The 21,403-nt window shown below is 43.1% G+C and overlaps 2 protein-coding genes across 3 annotated transcripts; both read right to left on the reverse strand.

Annotated features, from left to right (window-relative positions):
* Positions 1 to 716: 716 nt before the first annotated feature.
* On the reverse strand, positions 717 to 5,506 carry dkc1 (dyskeratosis congenita 1, dyskerin; the record flags this gene model as incomplete). Of its 2 annotated transcripts, XM_080012910.1 has the most annotated exons (15): positions 5,481 to 5,506; positions 4,785 to 4,837; positions 4,570 to 4,656; positions 3,955 to 4,046; positions 3,551 to 3,735; positions 3,341 to 3,405; positions 3,130 to 3,256; positions 2,919 to 3,049; positions 2,553 to 2,696; positions 2,173 to 2,293; positions 1,880 to 1,998; positions 1,685 to 1,788; positions 1,388 to 1,442; positions 1,179 to 1,298; positions 717 to 968 (listed from the first exon to the last, which is right to left on the reverse strand). In XM_080012910.1, exons 1-15 carry the CDS (start codon positions 5,494 to 5,496, stop codon positions 894 to 896), a joined length of 1,494 nt encoding a protein of 497 aa, XP_079869036.1. In that variant the 5' UTR covers positions 5,497 to 5,506. The 2 variants fall into 2 exon arrangements, with proteins under 2 accessions (XP_079869036.1, XP_079869037.1); XM_080012911.1 differs by lacking the exons at positions 717 to 968; positions 1,179 to 1,298; positions 1,388 to 1,442 and having other exon boundaries at positions 1,681 to 1,788.
* Positions 5,507 to 7,968: 2,462 nt separating this feature from the next.
* snx6 (sorting nexin 6) lies at positions 7,969 to 19,405 on the reverse strand. Its single transcript, XM_080012780.1, has 14 exons — positions 19,384 to 19,405; positions 19,178 to 19,228; positions 16,322 to 16,426; positions 14,000 to 14,110; positions 13,741 to 13,862; positions 13,450 to 13,573; positions 13,186 to 13,281; positions 12,988 to 13,093; positions 12,397 to 12,472; positions 11,935 to 11,974; positions 11,742 to 11,828; positions 11,488 to 11,647; positions 9,658 to 9,743; positions 7,969 to 8,689 (listed from the first exon to the last, which is right to left on the reverse strand). Exons 1-14 carry the CDS (start codon positions 19,387 to 19,389, stop codon positions 8,636 to 8,638), a joined length of 1,224 nt encoding a protein of 407 aa, XP_079868906.1. The 5' UTR covers positions 19,390 to 19,405; the 3' UTR covers positions 7,969 to 8,635.
* Positions 19,406 to 21,403: the final 1,998 nt, after the last annotated feature.

Here is a 21,403-nt window from a genome sequence, read left to right on the forward strand (position 1 = left end):
TGAATCTTGTATTTTGCCTTGTTTCGTTGTCAGTTCCTTTTTGATGTTGCATTGATTCAAGAACATGTTACCCATTATGATTGGACCACTACATGGGGTTGGAACATCTGGACACTCCTGGAGTGTTTTGTACCACGACCAAGAAGGATTTAGTTTAGATTTAGTCACATTGAGTCCAAAACACAATGTCTGATGTGTCTTCAAATATGCAGTTAGCCTTCCACCCATAACAAAACAAGACAGCTTTGGCTTTAATAGTCTTTCTAGTGTTGTTGTTCAAAGAAGAAAAGGAATTATAGAACTGAAAACAAAAAACATCCTGGGTTTTAAGGACGTGGAGTAGAAAACCAATACAGGTCCCAGAATCACATTTTAACTAACTACAAGCTTATGTTCAGCCAAAACCTGCAGACACCTCCATGATGCCGCATGGTCCCCCAGGGGGCGCTGCAACACTGACATGTGGATCCTAGTATGAATATTATGACCAGTCTTATTAATCTCAATCCTTTTTTTTGGTATTGTAATGTTGGTGTAGGGGTTAGGTATAATAACTATTTAAAAATAAATACTAAATTCAACTTTATAATTTTGCGACCAAGATGTGTGGAGGAAACGGGTGCGGTGCTCAAAGCAAGTGGCCAATCATAGTGTTGCACACTCAAAAACAGCAGTTTAGGTTCATGATCATTCACGTCACACACTGAAGAGCAAGATAAAAACAAAACATGGACTTTATTTGCAAATTACAAATTGTAGCTTGTGCCCGGGGCCATATACATCTGAAAAATAATATTCATAAAAAAACAAAACACTATGTACAGTCCATACACCCAGAATGCATTGCACAAACTGAGAAGTTTGACAACTCAAACAGAATTGCACAAACAGAGTCAGTCGGAGCTGCCATCAGCTTCGCCCTTTTTTGTCTTTTTCTTCTTTTTCTTCTTCTTCACAGACTCTTCCACCTTTAAGAGAGAACGCGCACAAATCAGATCTAAACTATTTTTCCAAATAAACTATTTCAGTTTAACTTTCTTGCAGATAACCGGGTAGTATCTCAAGGTTTTATGGCCAAATTATGTGTAGGGGATGAGGATGTCCCAGCAGATCGCACCAAAAGGCAGCGATAATAAAGCTACATGAAATGTGGAATTTAATCATCTTCACAGACTCACCTCCTCCTGTGGCTCAGCCTCTACTACCACCTCCTCTTCCTCTTCCTCTCCCTTCTTCTTCTTCTTCTTCTTCTTTTCAGTCTTGGGCGTCGCTTCACCATCACTCTCCTCTCTCTTCCTCTGATGAACATAACAGCAAGTGACATTGTTAACACTCCACCCGGCAGGACCCCCGGGGCGTGAGGAGGGCTAGGTTTTTTTTTGCTCACCTTCACTGGAGTGTCGCAGGCCTCGGCAGCAGCTGGCTCATCCTTCACCACGGAACTGAGAAACATTTCAATCCAGACTTAGACTTTAATTATAGACTTTATATATGTACACAAAATACTACTATATAATATGTTAATGTGATCCCTTGTTCCTCAGGACAGCAGCTGCTGTGCAAACAGCAGCAGAGCTGGACGCTGAGAACTTCTCTAGCAGACTGACTCCCCCAGAAAGAACTGAGCATCCAACCAGGAGATAACTGTCTGCGGGGTCGGGGTCTGGGCCGGGCCCCCGCTTACCTGTAGTCCACGTAGTCCTTCTTCCAGTCCACTGGCGTGCTGCCGTTGGGTTTCCCGTGTTTGTCCAAAAGTCCTTTCTGAATCATCATCTTCTTCTGGCTCGCCTGTTGAGAATGACGAGTCGAGCTTTAGAACCAGAGCGACAGGTTCTGGGAAAACAGCGAGGAGCCTTCAAAGCAAACAATTTGACGTCACCTTGGGCCCCAGCCCCCACTTGCGAGGGTACGTGTCTCGCTCCATGATGACCCTCTTGATTTTCGCCACCACCCCGTGATCGCACGTGGAGATCACCGCAGTCGTCATCAGCGCCACCGCTAGAAACAAACAGATTAGGCGTGTCTACGGTTGCTGGGGCGGCTGGGGTCAGAGGTCGTTTGAAGGAGCCATCAGTGAAGGGTGATAGATAGAACGTCAACATGGCTGAACGCTGCTGCATCTATATCATCTCATCATTTGGCTGCAGGGGCATTTCACACAGCACCACTCACCGATGCAGACGGCTTCGCCTTTGGTTGTTATGACAACTATGTCCTGGTTCATTTCGATCCCGTCTTCGTAGCGCAACACGCCGGGAAGCATGATCTTGGCACCGTAGCAGATGGCGTTTACCTGATGACAAAAATCAACCAACTAAGCAACCGGTTTAGCTCAACCCTAACTAACCTGCAGCGTCTCTCCGGGGAGATTATCAATTACTTCAATTTATCAAGTCTCATTTTAGGAATAACCAGCCTCATTAAATATGCAAATCAGCATGCACCAAGGAATGTTTGCCGACATGGTCCATCTGAGCCACGGTTCTTGAAGCGAATTTACTGTCCTAAACAACTAACACTGGATGCTGCTTCTTGTTTAGGACGTTACTCACTGCACTGTCCTTCATCACCAGGCGCTTGTGGGAAACCAGCAGCTTCTCCAGAGGAAAGATCACCCTCCGCAGGTACGACTCGTCTTTATTGTGGTCAAACTGCCACTGAGCGTCCAGCACGTCGTGCATGGTCACCATGTTGTCCTGACGAAGAGCACACCCACTACAGTTAGAATGAGCTACACAACTAAACATGTCAAAATATTAAATGTTGACCAGAGTGAACGCCAACATGTCAAACCCAGTGACCGTTGAAATCAACTCACTCTGTCACTCTCTGTACCAAAGTTCAATTGCCAGAACTGGGGAGAGCCCAGAGCTGAACTCAACACTTTGGATCTGCTTCGCCCGCCCCGACCCCCTCACCTTCTCTCCCAGGACTCCAGAGCGGACCCTGCGGAGCTCCTGCATCTGACCCCCGACCCCCAGCAGTAAGCCCAGGTGGACGCACAGTGTCCGGATGTAGGTTCCCGCTTCACAGCTCACCCAGAAGATCCCTGAACAAGCAGAGCGTTACAGTGGAGGACAGCGCCCCGTGAGGGGTTCGGGTGGTAATACTCTAGATTTAAAGTCTTACCCAGTCTCCTCTCCGGGTCGTATTCTATCAGTTTGCTCTCGTAGACCGTTCGAACCCTCAGCTGCCGCTTCACAGCTGCGATAAGAGGCGGTCGCTGGAACAGCGCTCCGGTCAGCGTCTCCAGAGCCTAAACCCACCCCCACCGGCAGTCAGGTTACCCAGTCACAAGCATTAGAGCGTCGTTATTGGCAGCAGGTTCATGCACACTTACCCTAGCTAGCGTGTGTTCGTTCTCTATAGCGTTGTGCAGCCGAACTATCCCCACATACTCTTTGCCTGCAACACAGAGCAGAGCAGTGAGGGGGCGCTGCTGCTTTTACTGTTACTGCACCGGAGCAGCTTGGACATGTCTGCGCCAAGCGCTGCACCCAAAGCAGTTTGGACACTTCCACATCACTAAACACAAAGTACCAGAACATACCGGCGCTCTGCTGCGACTTCACCAGCCGAGTGGCTCGCTCCACGCACACGATCAGGCAGCCGGTGACTTTGGGATCCAGGGTCCCGCTGTGACCTGTCTTCTCCACGCGGAGAATCCTTCGGATCCAGGCCACCACCTCATGGGAGGAGGGGTTGGCTGGCTTGTCCAGGTTGATGAAACCAGACCTTCAACACACAACGTTCACATCTTTGCTTCACTGTACAAAATATACACCTATAGAAGGACAAAATGATGTGAGACATGAGCCATCAGATAAGGGTGATAGATAAGTGGTCATCTTTGCACATTGTGCTCGTGACATCTATTCACATCATCATGTGGCTGCAAGTGAAACCTCATTCCACCAATGTAGTACAGCAGTCGACATAGTGCTGCTGCAGTACCTGACATAGTCCTGGATGTTCCTCTTGAGGGGGTTGGAGCCGTTGGGCAGCGGTGTGTAGTGAGCTGTCCTGATGTTCAGCTTATCAAAGTTCTGCAGGAAATTAAAACAAACTGTTAAACAACACCCAAGAAGAACCAGTTAGCTTTAACGAGTTTACCTATTGACATCCTGTTGGTGAAGTAGACAAAAAAAACCACACAAAGTTAATATACAACAGCAGCACCCTCGAGGGGTGTGCCCGGGCCGTGTGATCAGCACAGTTAACTCGTCTTTGTTGACGCCAGGCTTGCGGTCTGCTTCCAACAGGACGCCCCAGTTCACCCAGTAGAACACTGGGCTGACTGGGAACGCCCGCTGGGCCTCCAGCACCAGAACAGTACCGGAGGGGCGCAGATCCGGGCACAGGCTGCACTCAGAGAATGGATAAACTGGTTCATCATTTCACAGGCACCAAAACATTACAGCAAGAACATATATTTTACAATTATCTTTATACAAGGTGTGGAATATTTGAGCTTAAGCCAGAGTCGGTACTTCACAATTCCACGTAGTTACATGTGATGAAGCTCAGTCTCTGTTTATGAACAGATCGCATCTCTAAGTGTTGACTCACTTTGAGTAGAAGCGGCCACTGCGACGTGTCCAGACTGGCCACTCTGGACTCGGGTTTGATGAGGAAGTCCCCGCTCTGCTGGATCTCCTGTTGGACACATGGGACGTTGCACGTGGTGTTTCGGGAGAAACCCGTCGCCGCTGCAGGGTCCCTCGTAAAAGAAGGATCTTTATCCCGATAATAACTCGGTATGAAAGATGGGGATTGTCACTCACCCCGACTTCATCCTCGGAAAATTTCTTGGATTTCCTTTTCTTCTTGGCAGAGCCTGTTAAATCAGTTCGTCACATTAATGCATTAACAACGAGGGGAACCCAGTTCGTTATGCAACGAGGGATGGATGAATGTTTAAGGAATTTTGAAATCAATCGTATCACATGAGGGACACGGACCCACGTGGCGGTAGCACGTGGTACCTGCTAGCATGCGGCTAGTTAGCCAGGCCGAACCAGACTCAACCGGGCCGAACCAGACTAGACCGGGCCGAACCAGACTAGACCGGGCCGAACCAGACTAGACCGGGCCGAACCAGACCAGGCCAGTTCCAGTAAAAGGTTGAAGTTACTGAGAACCGACAGTTATGTGCAACGTCGCCCTGTTGCGTGGCGGCGGTCACGGCCTTCTCCACTCAAGCGCCGTGTGATGCTACGACGTCCGGCACAAAAAACACATGGAACAGTAAAACGGACAGAACCCGGGCTTGAGGTTCCAGCGCAGAAAGAGTCACGACGGTCGGAAAAACAGTTGTTAAGACTACGACGGTCGTAAAAACAGTTGGACTAAGTAACTTGAGTAGAAGCTTTAAAGCTCCAAAAGGCGCCGTGGTGGTGCTGGTGGTGCTGGTGGTGCTGAGGTAAAGTGCGAGTTTCATGTCCGTTGTGTGTGAGAAGCCGCAGCCTCCGCTCACCCACCTTCTGTGTCCGCCATCTTGAAAGGCTCTGAGACCCGCACCTCGCGCGCACATGGGGCTAAAGGAGGACCGTACGGCGGCCGCGCAGGGCCATACTTAAGACGAGAAATACGGCGTCCGCGTAGGGCCAAATCGTAGACACCCGACCCATCACTGGAGAAGTAGGATACATTACTGGATGTCGAAATCTTCCCATTTGAACATTCATACATTTATTAATCACCTCTCCTGTTAAATGACATCATGCTATACCGCCACCATCTGCTGATGATAAGTAAAATGTAAAATATGTACGATAAATAACTTGTGTAATAACAGAAGTCCCAGAGAGAGAGAGAGAGAGAGAGAGTTGGGGGGGGGGGGGCAGGTGATCCACCAGCCATCCACAGACAGACAGGTCCGCCTCCCATCCGCAGGCAGACAAGTCCGCCTCCATCCTTGGACAGACAGGTCACCGTCACAAACAGGATCCTGGCGTAGGTGCCGGGAGAGTCCAGGTGATGGAGCATGAAGTTGGTTCTCCTCACAACAGGTTGATACAGTTTGACTATCTGCCTGTCTGGACCAGACGTGGTTCAGGTGCACCCAGGTGTGGTTGGACTTTCAGCGTGGTGGGTGGTGGTGATCCAGAGTTTTCTCCTCTCTTGTCTGACAGTTAAACCCGGTTCTGAAGGAGTCACTTGTTCAGTGCTTGTTTGGGTCTCTGATGGTTCTTCTAACACACACACTGGAATAAAGCAACACAGTCAGTTTTTTTTGAGCTGCATATTTCATAAAACATGTGATTCAACAAGTAGTTCCAATCTGCAGCCCCTTCCTACCTCACATGGGGCCCCAGTAGAATTAGAACCCTACCCCATCTGAGTAACTCCACCTGCGCCTGGAGCGCCACTGGATCCGCTAGCATTGAAGCTAAGAGCTAATCATGGGAACTGTTCTGCTGATAGCAGAGACCAGCACAAATCTTTGAGAAAAAGAGGAATTAATACCAACTGTCCGTGACAACACTGCGGGCGAGGGAAATGTAAAATGTAAATATCTTTCTATGTGTGTGTCTGTGTGTGAGTCTCTTTGTGTGTGTGTCTCTGTGAGTGTGTCTATGTATGTGAGTCTGTGTGTGTGTGTGTGTGTCCACGGTAGGTTGACTGTACTGGGGGCTGCAGTGTGCGATCCCCTCCGCGTTTCTCCAAACAAAACCAAAAAACGTTGATTATGTTTTCTGACATTTCTGTAATTGAATGAAACCAGAAAGGCCCAGGCCCCGCACTATCCTGCGCTGCTCAGAGCTCCGCGGTGAAAGTCAGAACAAACTTTTAAAGGGGACCAATTCTGCTCCTTTTTACACAAGTCAATATCGGTCTCTGAGGTTTCCAGAACATGTTTTTGAAACTTTTTTTGGGCTGAAAATACCACTAAGATTCTGCATTCAAGCCATTGCAACGTGCCTCTAAACATCCTGTTCCAAAATGGGCTGTTTCAGTGGGTGTAGCCACCCTCCTGAGGCCACAGGTTCTGTGAGCCAATGGGGCTTGAGCATGGCTTCCGGCTTCGGTATCGACTTGGGAGGGTGGCTCCACCCACTGAAACAGCCTGTTTTCAAACATGGTGGATTGGATGCATCATCTGAGTGATATTTTCAGCAAAGAAATGTCTTTTGAGGAACTCAGAGACACATTAACATGATGAAAAGTCCCTTTTAATAAACTGACCAGGATGAAGGATGTAAACACAGCAACCACAAGCGCCAGCAGCAGCAGCAGCTTGTCCATCTGCTGTGGACCGTTCCCTCTTCCCTTCCCACCTTCCACCACACTGTCCAATAATTCAATGGATGGAGCAGAAGGTTGGGAATACATCCAAGGGATTGGAGTGGATTCTCTGATGTCGAGGAACTTCTCTCTTGAAGACAATCGCACTTAGAACAACGTAAACAAAAAAACCCCAAAGACCCAAAAACAACGCGCACCAGTTCATCCAGCTGCCATTCGCCGCCCCGTCTTGGATGTTTGGTGTCGGGCACTGAACAGTGACACTCGGAGCCACGCCCCCTCAAACCCGCCCGTTCCCGACCAGGTGGGTTACCACGGTACCAGGCTGACCTGGGTCCAGGGTCGCCATGACGATGTGGCCCATCAGAGTCCTCCTTCACCCTCCTCCCAGGTTCAGTTTTCATAGTCTAACTCAACACCACCTCCTCCTCCTCCTGTTTGCTGCAAACTGAGCGTCTCCATAACAACATGTAAATATACAAAATAAAAAACACATTGAAATAAAGTACCTTTATCATTTGGAGACCAGTGAGTAGAGTAAAAGTACTTTTTACTTTGTGTGGAAATTCAACATGGAGCTCAGAGAAGAAGCTGTTGATCAGGTTTATTGTCATTTCCTGTTGCCATTTCCATGGAAACCTTAGTGACAGCAGATACAGTGCAGGTGGTTTGGAGTTACTGGCAGATCATTCAACATTAAGGAACGGAAAACAAACTGTGCAGCTTTTAGTGACAATACACCTTTAATAACGGTGATACGCCTTCCCAGTTACAGACAGAAGAAACCATGACGACAGAACCAAAGGACGTGGAAACTGGACGTTGTGGCGGATATTTCCTCCTGTTGCCGTGGAAACCGTTTGTCTTGAAGCTGGATCCTCCAGGATCGACTCGTCCGCTTGGAACGTTTCCTCTTCAGTAGTTTGAACCGAATCGGAACGGACCACAAACAAGAAACTGTACACTCATCAATACCAGGAAGTACTGGTATGGTACCACAATACTGGTAACAGTATCATAGTTCTGGTACTTTACCATAGTACTGGTATAGCACCAGTACTAATACTGCTACTGTACCATAGTAGTGGTACTGTACCTTAGTACTTGCACTATAAAATAGTAATGGTACAGTACAGGTACTAAGGTACAGTACCAGTGTACCAGCAACTATACTGTACCAGTACTTATACCGGTACTGTACCATAGTGCTGGTTCTGTACTGGTAGTGCACCAGTGCCACAGCCACTCCAGTCAGTTTGAGCTCAGCAGTTCGAGGGTTAAAAGGATGAAAAGTTCAAATTGGACACAAAGTGCTGCTCCGTTGCTCTGCTACGTCTTGGTCTCTGGGGGGCGCTAGCGGTGAGGAGCATGATGCTAGCGGCAGCAGTTAGGTGTCTCCTCGCAGAATACCCAGACAGCTTTGCAGCAGCTGCAGGTGTCCCTGCAGAGACGGACCAGGCTGTTATTGTGAAGATCCACACACAACGTTTATCTTTTGGTTTATCGTTTGAAGGTGCAGCGTGTAGAATTTACCAAACGGACTTGGCAGAGATGGAATATAACATTCATAAGTATTTTTAATTTGTGTATGATCCCATGAAAATGAGAACCAGTTACCGTTTTCATTACCTTAGAAGGAGCCGTTTATATCCATATAGGGAGCGGGTACGCTTCATGGAGGCCGCCATGTTGCACCGCCATGGGGGGTGGGGGATTCAATGTAGCTTAGTTTAACTTAGTTTAATGTAAACTCTGCTTACCTATATTAAATAATTGTAATTACTATGTTTAACTATGGTAGATTAACGTAGTTGAACTTAGTTCAATGTAAACCATGTTTAACTATGTTAAATAAATGTAGTTGAACTTGAGTTTAATGTAAACTCTGTTGAACGATGTTAAATTTATGTGCGAAGTCCTTGCGAGCCGATCTGCCAGGCCGAGCACATCTGGTAGCTTCACCGGCCAGGGGAGCCGTGGACTGAGCGCTTGCGTGAATGGGCGCTGTAATCTAGGTGTACATTATATCTGCGTTTCTAACATAGAATGTTATTTAAATGTGACTGATAAGGTTCAAATTTCTCTGGTAAAATTAATTATTTTTAAGTTTTACAACAGTAGTGTAGAAGTGCAATTGCACTCAGAAAATGTAGGGGCACCAAATCCCAAATGTTACATAGTGCTGCTTTAACTTAGTTTAACTTAGTCGAATTTGGTTTTACTTTGTGAAACTCCATTTAATATTGTTTAACTTAGTTTAATGTAGCTAATGTAACTCGGTTTTACTTATTTTAACTTAACTTAATTTAAAAACCTGTTCCATTGAACATGGCACTTAAGAACATGGTACTTTGGAACACTGTACCATAGAACACGGTACTTAGAACACGGCCCTTTAGAACACGGTACCTTAGCGTGTTTCAGCTCCAGCTCTGCCAGTTCCACCAGGTTCTTCCTAAAAGCTGCGACTCGTCTCGTCTTGAAATCGATGAGCTCTGAAGATAGAACATCTTAAGATGAGATACAGTGAACACAACCCCCACCTTGCAGTGCCAGTGCCTTGCTCTAGTAAATAGAACCCGAAAACTTCTGTAGTGCCTTGCTCTAGTGCAGCTAGAGCTGGGGGTTACGGAAAAAAAACATTTTCCAAGCAGTCCCAGGGCTTGGGACAAACAGCGTCCTGTTGTCATGGAGACGATAAAATCTGCATTTGGGACAAACAGAAATACTCCCCGGGACACATTGGGGATGAACGTTTTTTTTTTGTTTTTTTTTGTAAAAATTACAAATAAAAATAAAGAAATAATAATTGGACTGTGCATCTCTGGCTGAGACTGCAGCGTCTGCTCTGGTTGTTTGTAGAGAGGGGCGCCAGTTCCGCTGGTGATGTAAGGTTCGGTTCTTTTCTCAAACTCTGTTCCTTACGAGTCACTCTCTAAAAAGAGTCGTTGAGTTTGATTCATTTGGTTTGACGCACGGTGAGGAAGCAGGACCTCTTGCGAACGAGTCAGAAGAGTCGGTCGCTCCAAGTTACGTATTCTCACAGGAATTATTTAGTTCTGTCAAAATGGTTTATTTAGCAAAATGAATGAATTTGAATGTGACAATATCATCTTTATTTTGGTTAAAAGTAAGTTTACTTTTGGTCAACATTCAGTATAAAAAGCAAATATTGCGATAAGAATACAACTGATTATTTTCAAATGCTTTCCTAAGTTTAACTCTGCTTTGAATTGTGTTGCATTAATGAAGAACAAGAACAAGGCTCTATGGATGACTTTTAACAATTATAATGTACATATGATGTTATCACAATGTGAAGAAACAGTATTCGTAACTTCGTAACTTCATTCGTCATAACTTTGGGGACAACTGTGGAAAAAGTTAGTCTGAAGCCCCGAGTCCATTTCAGTTTTTAAAATTGCCGATACATCTGGGTGACAGAATGGAAAATGGTGACTGAAATTCTCTCCACTACATGGTCCTTCGAGGCTCAGCTACAACCCCACATGGTCCTTTCAGGCTCCACTACAACCCTACATGGTCCTTTTGGTCTCCACTACAATCCTACATGGTCCTTTCGGGCTCCACTACAACCCTATATAGTCCTTTAGGGCTCCACTACAACCCGATATGGTCCTTTTGGGCTCCACTACAACCCTACATGGTAATTTCAGGCTCCACTACAACCCTACATGGTAATTTCAGGCTCCACTACAACCCTACATGGTAATTTCAGGCTCCACTACAACCCTACATGGTAATTTCAGGCTCCACTACAACCCTACATGGTAATTTCGGGCTCCACTACAACCATACATGGTCCTTTTGGGCTCCACTACAACTCTACATGGTCCTGAGCTCCCCACCAGAACAGCGCCACAGCTCCAATCATATTTTCCCCTGGTCTGAATTTGAGGCAGGCTTTTATTTGTTTGTCTAGACCAGGCCCCCAAATTTAGTAGAGGTCCAGCTTTTATTTGACGGCTGGTTTATATTGCAGGAAATACAGTATGTATCATTCTGGGGAGTGTGTAGAGGGGTAGTGTGTGGACCCTGGTGCTAGACGGTGAATGTCTGAAGGGGTGGAGGACTGTAAAAAGCTTCGGAATCACTGCTCTAGGGAACAGAGTCCGCACCATCCTGCTCTGCCTTGCTCTAGCTAATAGAACCTTCACACTGCCGTTGTGCCTTGCTCTAGGGAATGGAACCCGCACCCTGCCGCAGTGCCTTGCTCACCCTGCTTAGCGGACTCTGAGATCTTCTCAAACTTGTGGCAGCAGAGCTGCTGGTCGGTCTCCGCCTGCAGGACGTCTTTATTCTTGGCTCGAGCTTTGTCCAGAGACTTATTGGCGTTCTCGTAGTCCACCAGTGCCCGGCCCCTCCGGTACAGCAGGTCCTGGAGGGACGCCAGGACTAGTTAACTAGTCCAAAGTAGTAGTACAGCAGGTCCTGGAGCTACATCCAAAAAGTTAATTCGTAATAACTAGTACCTTAGCGGCCTGGGACTCCCGGAGGTAGTACTTGAGGAGGTCCGCCAGCTTCAGGTCTTCATCGGCTGCAACGCGAGCCTCGATCTTCTACAGAGCCAGAGAAAGTTAAGATGAAGACAGAATGTGTTAGCGGTTAAGATACGATTAGTTAAGTTAAGGTAAGTTAAGTTGAGGCTTTATCCAGTCTCCTCACCCTGGTTTTCTCCAACAGCTCTGACACTTTGAGGAAGAACCTGGAGAACAATTGAACCAAGCACCAAGTGGAGAGAGAGGAATGTCAGTATGGTCAAGATTCAAGATTTTTTATTTGTCACATACATATACATATATGCAGTGAAATGTAATGCAACGCACCCGGTGATAGCACACAATATGTCCTAGGAAAAAAGAAATAAAAGTAAAAAAATTCCTTTCTAATAGACCGACTAACTGACTCCTAAAACGTAATACAGTAAGTTGAATACTTATAGAATAAGATAAAAATATATAGAATAAAATACAATAAAAATAAAATGAAATAAAATGGAATAGATAGAGGGAATATGCCTATGTATATACAGATATGTGCAATTAAAGTGGCATGTGAATTCAAGGAAAGATATCATTACTACAAGGTCAGGACTGGGGTCAGAGGTCAAAGATCACAGTTTCTTACTTGCAGACATCTGTGGAGTCCTGTGTTCCTAAAGTGTAGAGAGACGACGCGATTCTGTTGATGTCATCTGCAGCATCTGCAACACAACAAATATGATTGTTAGGGCTGTTCCCTGAAAGTGGACGAGTGAAATCAGTCGACTGAGATTCTTTAAGTCGAGCAGTGGATTGTTTTGTTTTGTGTTTTTTATCTGTCAGTGTGCATTATAATAAGAGGATAAAACAGATAGAAACTTGCACAGGGATAACATCTCAATGAGGAATTATGAACAAGGGGAATCATAAATATATTTTATATGTGTGAATGGAACACCATGCTCTGTTCCTCCAAATAAAACAGTGTGGGGGCGCGGCACAGAGGAACGGGGCGCAACTCATAATCTCCTTAAGATTTTTTTCAGTGCATAGCTCATGGAGAGGGGGTGATCGGGGAGAGAGCCACTGAGAAAGTGTCCCCGTTACGCACGGTTTGATTCCATACCGTTCCATACACACTTGTTTGGTTTCATAAGGAAACGTATAATAAAAAAATCACTGTACTACAGTGTGTACTAATGTACTACACTGTGTACTAATGTACTACAGCACTTACTCTTGTGGGACCTGATCATCTTGTCGGACTTGGCAGAAGAATCCTTCACCCGGGTGTGGTACTCCAACAGGAAAGTCTTCTCATGCTCAAAGAAATCATCCACATCCTGAAGGAAACATGGTGAAATAGAGCACTGACAGAGAACTGACCGAGAACTGACAGCACACTGAACTGACAGAGCACTGACAGAGCACTGACCTTCACTCCTGCAACTAGAACGCCATCTGCCGACTTGACCACGTTCTTGAAGAAATCCTCCAATTTCTCCTTCTTGTTCTTCCCCCGAACGCTCAGCTGCAGAGAGAATAAGACAAGAGGTGAGATAAAAATAATCCAATAGGAGAGCAGAGGCGTCCGCCCGGAGTCAGCCCGGAGTCCGCACAGAGTCGGCACGGAGTCGGCACGGAGTCGACCCGGATTCACCCTCCTTTCTTAATCTTAATATCTTATTCAGGAACGTACATCTTGATTGTACTCCAAAAAGACGTGGAAGTTGAGATCTTTCCTCAGTACAGGATGAGCAGCAACTCGACACAGGAACACCTCGTGCATGGCCACCGTCTTCTTGAAGATGGCGAGGTACTCCCTGGACACAGGAAGTGGGTGTGGCTTAGCAGGGTGGGGCCAAGCTCAGTTGAGCTTCATCAATAAAGATACTCAGATTAAAAAAATATACATTTTTGGTAGCATCTTCTTATAAATTGAGTCAAGTATGAAACCGCAAAATCAATACAAGCTGTCGAGACAACTCACGCCTCTAGCTCCTGCTTCATCTTGGTGAACTCCTCCTTTGTCATGGAACCCTCTCCTTCTCCGAGCTTCTGCAGCTTCTCTCTGGAGGCATCAAAGTCAGGCCTGGGGGGGGCGGGGGGGATCTGGGGCAGCAAGAACCAGCTTCTGGGTTAGCATGCTAGGTAAAAACCATCTCCTTGAGCCCCTTAACATCTAGTTAGCATGCTAGGTAAAAACAATCCCTTGGAGCTCCTCTAGCCCCTCTTAAGTGGGGACTTACAATGTAACCAGCGTAATCGTCATTCTCCACAAAGGCGTCATGGAGCCAGATGAACTCCTCGTGCTGTCGGACGACAGAGAACTCATTCTGCTTGAAGTTGGAGAGCGAGCTCTGTGGGAACAGGAAGTTAAGGTTATATCATATGTAAACCTGTGGGACAGCCCAATGGGGGAGGAAGGGGGGGTTACAGTATATAGAAGCCTACATGGAATGCATCTAGTTTCTATTTAAATAAAGGAGTATTAGGTATTGACATTGCACCTCACTGTTTAGGACTTAAGTTATAATAATATCAGGACAAAAGAAATTAGCAGACACACAACTACACCAGCAAGAAATTACTACTGTAAGAAACTACAGCAGCAAGAAACTGTTGTGATAAATTAGTAATCCCACTTGAAAATAAGCTATTACGTGTTATACCAAACCACCAATACTCAAGATACATGTATTAAAAAAAACAAAACATTTTAAAACCCCAAACTAAAGGAAGTAATACAATTACAGAAAGAACTTGGTGTTCTGCAAGAACAGGCCTAAACAGAAGACCAGCCAAACACCGTCGAAGCAAAGAAATAGGCCAAGGTCATGTCCGACAGTATTAAAAGGAAATATGCCCATATATGGTAAAATATGTTACGGGTGTTCCAGGAACCGTGAAAAAAACACACTACTCAGGAAAGGAGAGGCTGCCCAGTAACAAGACTCTGTTTGGTTCAAACCCCACAAGACTGTGATTGGTTCCTTGGTTCCTTGGGAACCCCCCCCCCCCCCCAAAGGGAAAAACTGCCCAGGCACAAGGCTGTGATTTGTTGTCTGGAAGACGACCCTAAAATGCCTAGTAACAGGATTGCGAACTGTGATTGGCTCACCCCCACAAAGAATACGATTGGTTATTCAGCTACCCAAAGAAATAGTTAAACCCTGTCAACAGGATTATGAGTGTTTCTTGGCGCTGAAAGGGGTAGAACACGTAATGGGATAAGGGTACATTTCGGATAAAAAAGAAGCCCGAAAGGTTTGGTTAGTCAGTGAGTTCAGTGGAGCCTACTCAAAGTTTATTGATGAATATAACTTTCTGTTATACAATAAACTTTTCGCCTCAGATTTTGCTCGGTTCTTGTGGTTTTTTTTCCCCCAAGTCTTTTTTAAGCCAGAATAGATAGAAACATCATCCAGAGATCCAGACTTTTTACTGGCCCGGGCCTCTTTAGTCACGACAAAACTACACCAGCAGGAAACAACAGCAGCAAGAAACTACAGCAGCAAGAAACTACACCTGCAAGAAACAGAAGCAAGAAACGACACCAGCAAGAAAGGAAAATGGTAAGAAACTACACCAGCAAGAAACTACACCTGCAAGAAACACCAGCAAGAAATTACACCAGCAAGAAACAACACCAGCAAGAAACTACACCTGCAAGAAACGACACCAGCAAGAAACAAAAAATGAACGGAGCTTTATAATGTACAAAGGTAGCTGACCTTTGTTCATCATAAAGCTCGGTTCATTTTTTTAGTTTATTTTTTGTTAGTCAGGTGGAAAACACCAAAATCTTCCACAGTCTTAGTAGTAAGTAGTAGTAGTAGTAGTAGTTAAGAGAAAGACGGAGAAGATTATTTGTGACACGGCACACACCACAACACATGCACTCATGCGGCAACAGCGACCAACACACACACAAACATGTTTTTTCAAATAGTGGTCGGTGAAACTTGTTCTCTGCTTTTGACCCATCCCGGCTTGTCCTTCCTCCGGGGGGCAGCCAGGAGCAGTGGGCAGCATACAGCGACGCCTAGGGACCAATTTTAAATGTCCATCGCTGGTCAGACAACAATGCATGTTTTCGGTGGGGGTTCTTATAGATTTTGCATGGAGGAAACCCCATGTGAGCAAGGGGAGAAGATGCAAACTCCACACAGAAAGGCCCCTCATCGGGAGATAACCCACCGGCGCGTGGTGCCACCAGCGTCCCAGGCGGGAATCAAACCAGTAGTAGGACTAGTATAGTATAGTGTCATCTGTGTAGTATAGCAGTAATAGTAGTAAAGTAGTATAATAGTAGTAGTATAGTATAGTGTCATCCATGGCACCATTATTCAATACGGTTCAGATCTCAGGATGCACCTCTGATCATAGTCCATGTTCCAGGGAGGCTGACATGGTGCCTTCCCTCAACATTTCAAGAAAAGATTATTGTTTTGTTTTGTTTACAGTTTCTCACTCAGATAAAAGGCAAGGAGGTGGCCAGGCCTCTGACAGACAGCCAATCAGGTTAGAGCATGATGAGCATCAGAGAAGCAGAGAGACAGGATGTCTACCTTGGTGTGGACGGTGAACTTGACTTTGTCCCTCTCGCTCAGAGCATCTGAGATGTCCACCTGCAGCGTGGCGTCCGTCTGGAGGTCCACGTTCACCGCCCTGGGCTGGACACACATTCACTGTCAAACTCAACATTCAATGCAAAACTACGCCTTCACTGCAAAACTAAACATTCAACGCAAAACTACACCTTCGCTGTCAAACTACACCTTTGCTGCAAAATTAAGTCTTCACTGAAAAACTAAACCTTCACTGTCAAACTACACCTTCACTGTCAAACTACACCTTCACTGTCAGGCTGAACCCGACTCAGAAGTTTGTCGGTCAAATCTAGTGGTCAACCGATATGGGGTTTTCAATGGCCGACGCTGATGTTTAGAGAGCGCGGAGAGAGATGGCCGATATATACGGCATCATATTAAAGTCGGGTCAGAAAATAAGTCTCCCAGTTTTTATTAAATGAAGGCCCATAGCAACGGGAGGCCGGTGTCACGCAGCACGTGCAGGGGGGGGGGGGCTGAGGGTGCCCCAGCACCTGGCCCTTGATGTCCATTGTGCTCTTTTTATGTGCCGTGTTTAAAGCGTGAATGGGCATCGAAGTAGCAGATTTCCGCCATCGGGACGCCCGCGATGGTGCGCATCGGGAAGCCTGTGATCTGGGCTCCGCTGTTATCGAACCAAAACTAAAAAGAACTGTGTTGTATTTAAAAATATTGTTTCATGCAAGTTAGGAAACACACTCAAATAGGGGGGATGGGTGGCACGGAGGTCCCAGGCCTAAATTATTAAAGAGCGTAGTATTGATAAGCTCCGACATTACCGGTACTGTTAACGGTATGTAATAGTAGTCAGACCAATTTAGAAAAAATATTTTCTATTTATTTTGACTATACTGTATAACCCTGACCCTCTAACTTGCAATAAGATGAAGATAGTCGCCTAAGAAGCATTTCCGTTTTTATCAGAAGAGACATCTCTCCTCTCTCCATCTCCCGCTCAAATCGCCGGAGACATTGAGATATGAGCGAGGGGGGCGGGGCCGGCTCCCTCTGCCTGGCTCGAGGAGACAAGGGCGCAGATCGCACCCCCACTGCCCCCTCTCCATGCGTAATGCGCAGAAAAAAAGAGCAGTGTTCATTCTGCGCTTCATTTGTTTTAGTTTTTCTCCTAAAAAAGAAAAAAAAAAAAAAAAAAAAGAACCAATAGGAGTACCATTAAAGTACAGATTGATAAGCAGTATCGGTATCAGCAGAGGTACCGTTAAAATCTTAACGATACCTGTCCCTGTTCCTCCAAATAAAACAAGTACGTTTTTACTTGTTTTATTTGGAGGAACTGGGCCATTCACACATATAAAAATTGATTTATTATTGATGATTCCCCTTTATTATAATTCCTCATTAGAATCTTATCCCCGTGCATCTGTTTTATTGTGCTATTGTTATGCACACTGACTGACAAAAACAAAAAACCCACTGCTCCACTTGATGAGTCTGGGTTTCGGATTTCGACTGATGACTCCACTCGTCCACTTTCAGGGAACAGCCCTTCTTCACTGTCAAACTACAACTACACTGTCAAACTACAGCTTCACTGTCAAACTACACCTTCACTGTCAAACTTCACATTCGCCGTCAAACTATATGCAGCACACATGCAGGTGCTGTTTCAGTATGAAGGGAACTCTGTGTCACAATCCACAAATAATTCCATGAAATCCCCAAACCTGGATCCAGATCTTGAAATGCCAAAAACAGACAAATAACTATCACCCATAAATATATGATGTTGTGTAAAACCTTCCACAAACACATGTTAATGTTAATCATCTGGATGTGGTTACACACGTTCCGGACTAGATCCTAGACTGGATTGTGGACTGAATTATGGACTGGACTGTGGACTGGATTCTGGAGTGGATTCTGGACTGCATTCTGGACTGGATTATGAAGTGGATTATGAAGTGGAGTGGACTCTCTCTGTGCCAGACGATTCTGGGATGCATATGCAGATGTAAAGGGTTAAAAAAATATATGTGACATTATCCCGTAGTCCATTATTATTAGGCTACTTATTAAATAAAAATATATATTGAAATGGAATATCAAATATTGAATGACCTACTATAAAAATCATTGATTTGGAATGATGTTATAATACCCTTTAATAACTAGTTTGACTTTAGTTCAGTAATTATTTTCAGTATTAGCGGACTCTTGTGTCACTACTCGCGCTGCGGCATCAGCAGAAAACAGACGACAGCAATGCGGTCAATACAGGTCCTGGGGAAAAACTCACCCAAAAAATGTACTACGTCACTTCCTACTCCTACTGTTCAGATCACACTGAATCCTGGACTGGATCCATCCATGAGGATGGATCTAGTCCAGGATCTAGTTCATGATCTTGTCCAGGATCTAGTCCCTGATCTCATGGTCTAGTCTAGGATCTCAAGATCTAGTTCATGATCAAGTCCAGGGTCTAGTCCATGATCTAGTCCATGATCTAGTACAGGATCTAGTCCATAAACTAGTTCATGATCTAGTCCCAGATCTAGTCCAGGATCCAGTCCAGATCCAGATAAGGATCCAGTCCAGGATCTTGTCCAAGGTCTAGTCCAGAATATAATTCCGATCTAGTTTAGGATCCAGTCCAGATCCAGATTAGAATCCAGTCCAGGCTCCAGTCCAGGATCTAGTCCAGATCCAGATAAGGATCCTGTCCAGATCTAGTCCAGCGCCCCCCGTCCCAGTTTAAATGACGTAACGCAGCATCAGTAAACACCTCGACCCACACCCAGGTGATGGACACTGACATGTGTTACCTGGATCCTTGTTCCAGGTTGGGACACTCACCGCTCGGTCCTCCTCGGACAGGAAGTCCGGTCCGTCGTCCAGCCCTTCCTGCTGCATGGCGGCGGCGGCGGGAACGGCAACAGCAACAACAACAACAACAACAACAAAAACAACAACAACAACACGTCACCGCGGTAAACAACAACAACACGGCGCGGTAAACAAGCCGCTGCTCACAGGAGAAAAGAGAGAAAAGCTCTTCCTACCATCATGGCTGCTGCGGGTGGAGCAGGGAGCCGGAAGTCATGTGACACGAGCGGAAGAGGCGGAGCCAATCAGGAACGGCTTGGAAACCACGTGATAAGATTTATTATTATTTACTACTTTCCTCCATTCAGCCTGTATTTTACTGTATTATACTGTATTATATTATACTGTATTATACTGTATTATATTATACTGTATTATACTGTATTATACTGTATTATATTATACTATATTATACTGTATTTTACTGTATTATACTGTATTATATTATACTGTATTATACTGTATTATATTATACTGTATTATACTGTATTATATTATACTGTATTATACTATATTATACTGTATTTTACTGTATTATACTGTATTATATTATACTGTATTATACTGTATTATATTATACTGTATTATACTGTATTATACTGTATTATATTATACTATATTATACTGTATTTTACTGTATTATACTGTATTATATTATACTGTATTATACTGTATTATATTATACTGTATTATACTGTATTATACTGTATTATATTATACTATATTATACTGTATTTTACTGTATTATACTGTATTATATTATACTGTATTATACTGTATTATATTATACTGTATTATATTATACTGTATTATACTGTATTATATTATACTGTATTATACTGTATTATATTATACTATATTATACTGTATTTTACTGTATTATACTGTATTATATTATACTGTATTATACTGTATTATATTATAATGTATTATATTATACTGTATTATACTGTATTATATTATACTGTATTATACTGTATTATATTATACTATATTATATTATACTGTATTATATTATACTGTATTATATTATATTGTATTTTACTGTATTATACTGTATTATATTATACTGTATTATACTGTATTATATTATACTGTATTATACTGTATTATACTGTATTATATTATACTATATTATACTGTATTTTACTGTATTATACTGTATTATATTATACTGTATTATACTGTATTATATTATACTGTATTATACTGTATTATACTGTATTATATTATACTATATTATACTGTATTTTACTGTATTATACTGTATTATATTATACTGTATTATACTGTATTATATTATACTGTATTATATTATACTGTATTATACTGTATTATATTATACTGTATTATACTGTATTATATTATACTATATTATACTGTATTTTACTGTATTATACTGTATTATATTATACTGTATTATACTGTATTATATTATACTGTATTATATTATACTGTATTATATTATACTGTATTATACTGTATTATATTATACTATATTATATTATACTGTATTATATTATACTGTATTATATTATATTGTATTTTACTGTATTATACTGTATTATATTATACTGTATTATATTGTATTATATTATATTGTATTTTACTGTATTATACTGTATTATATTATACTGTATTATACTGTATTATATTATACTGTATTATATTATACTATATTATATTATACTGTATTATATTATACTGTATTATATTATATTGTATTTTACTGTATTATACTGTATTATATTATACTGTATTATATTATACTGTATTATACTGTATTATATTATACTGTATTATATTATATTGTATTTTACTGTATTATACTGTATTATATTATACTGTATTATATTATACTGTATTATACTGTATTATATTATATTGTAATATACTGTATTATACTGTATTATATTATACTGTATTATACTGTATCATATTATACTGTATTATATTATATTGTATTTTACTGTATTATACTGTATTATATTATACTGTATTATATTATACTGTATTATATTATACTGTATTATATTATATTGTATTATACTGTATTATACTGTATTATATTATACTGTATTATACTGTATTATACTGTATTATATTATACTGTATTATACTGTATTATATTATACTGTATTATATTATACTGTATTATACTGTATTATATTATACTGTATTATATTATATTGTATT

Source organism: Zeus faber (genome assembly GCF_960531495.2).
Source record: "Zeus faber genome assembly, chromosome: 13".
Lineage (NCBI taxonomy): Eukaryota > Metazoa > Chordata > Actinopteri > Zeiformes > Zeidae > Zeus > Zeus faber.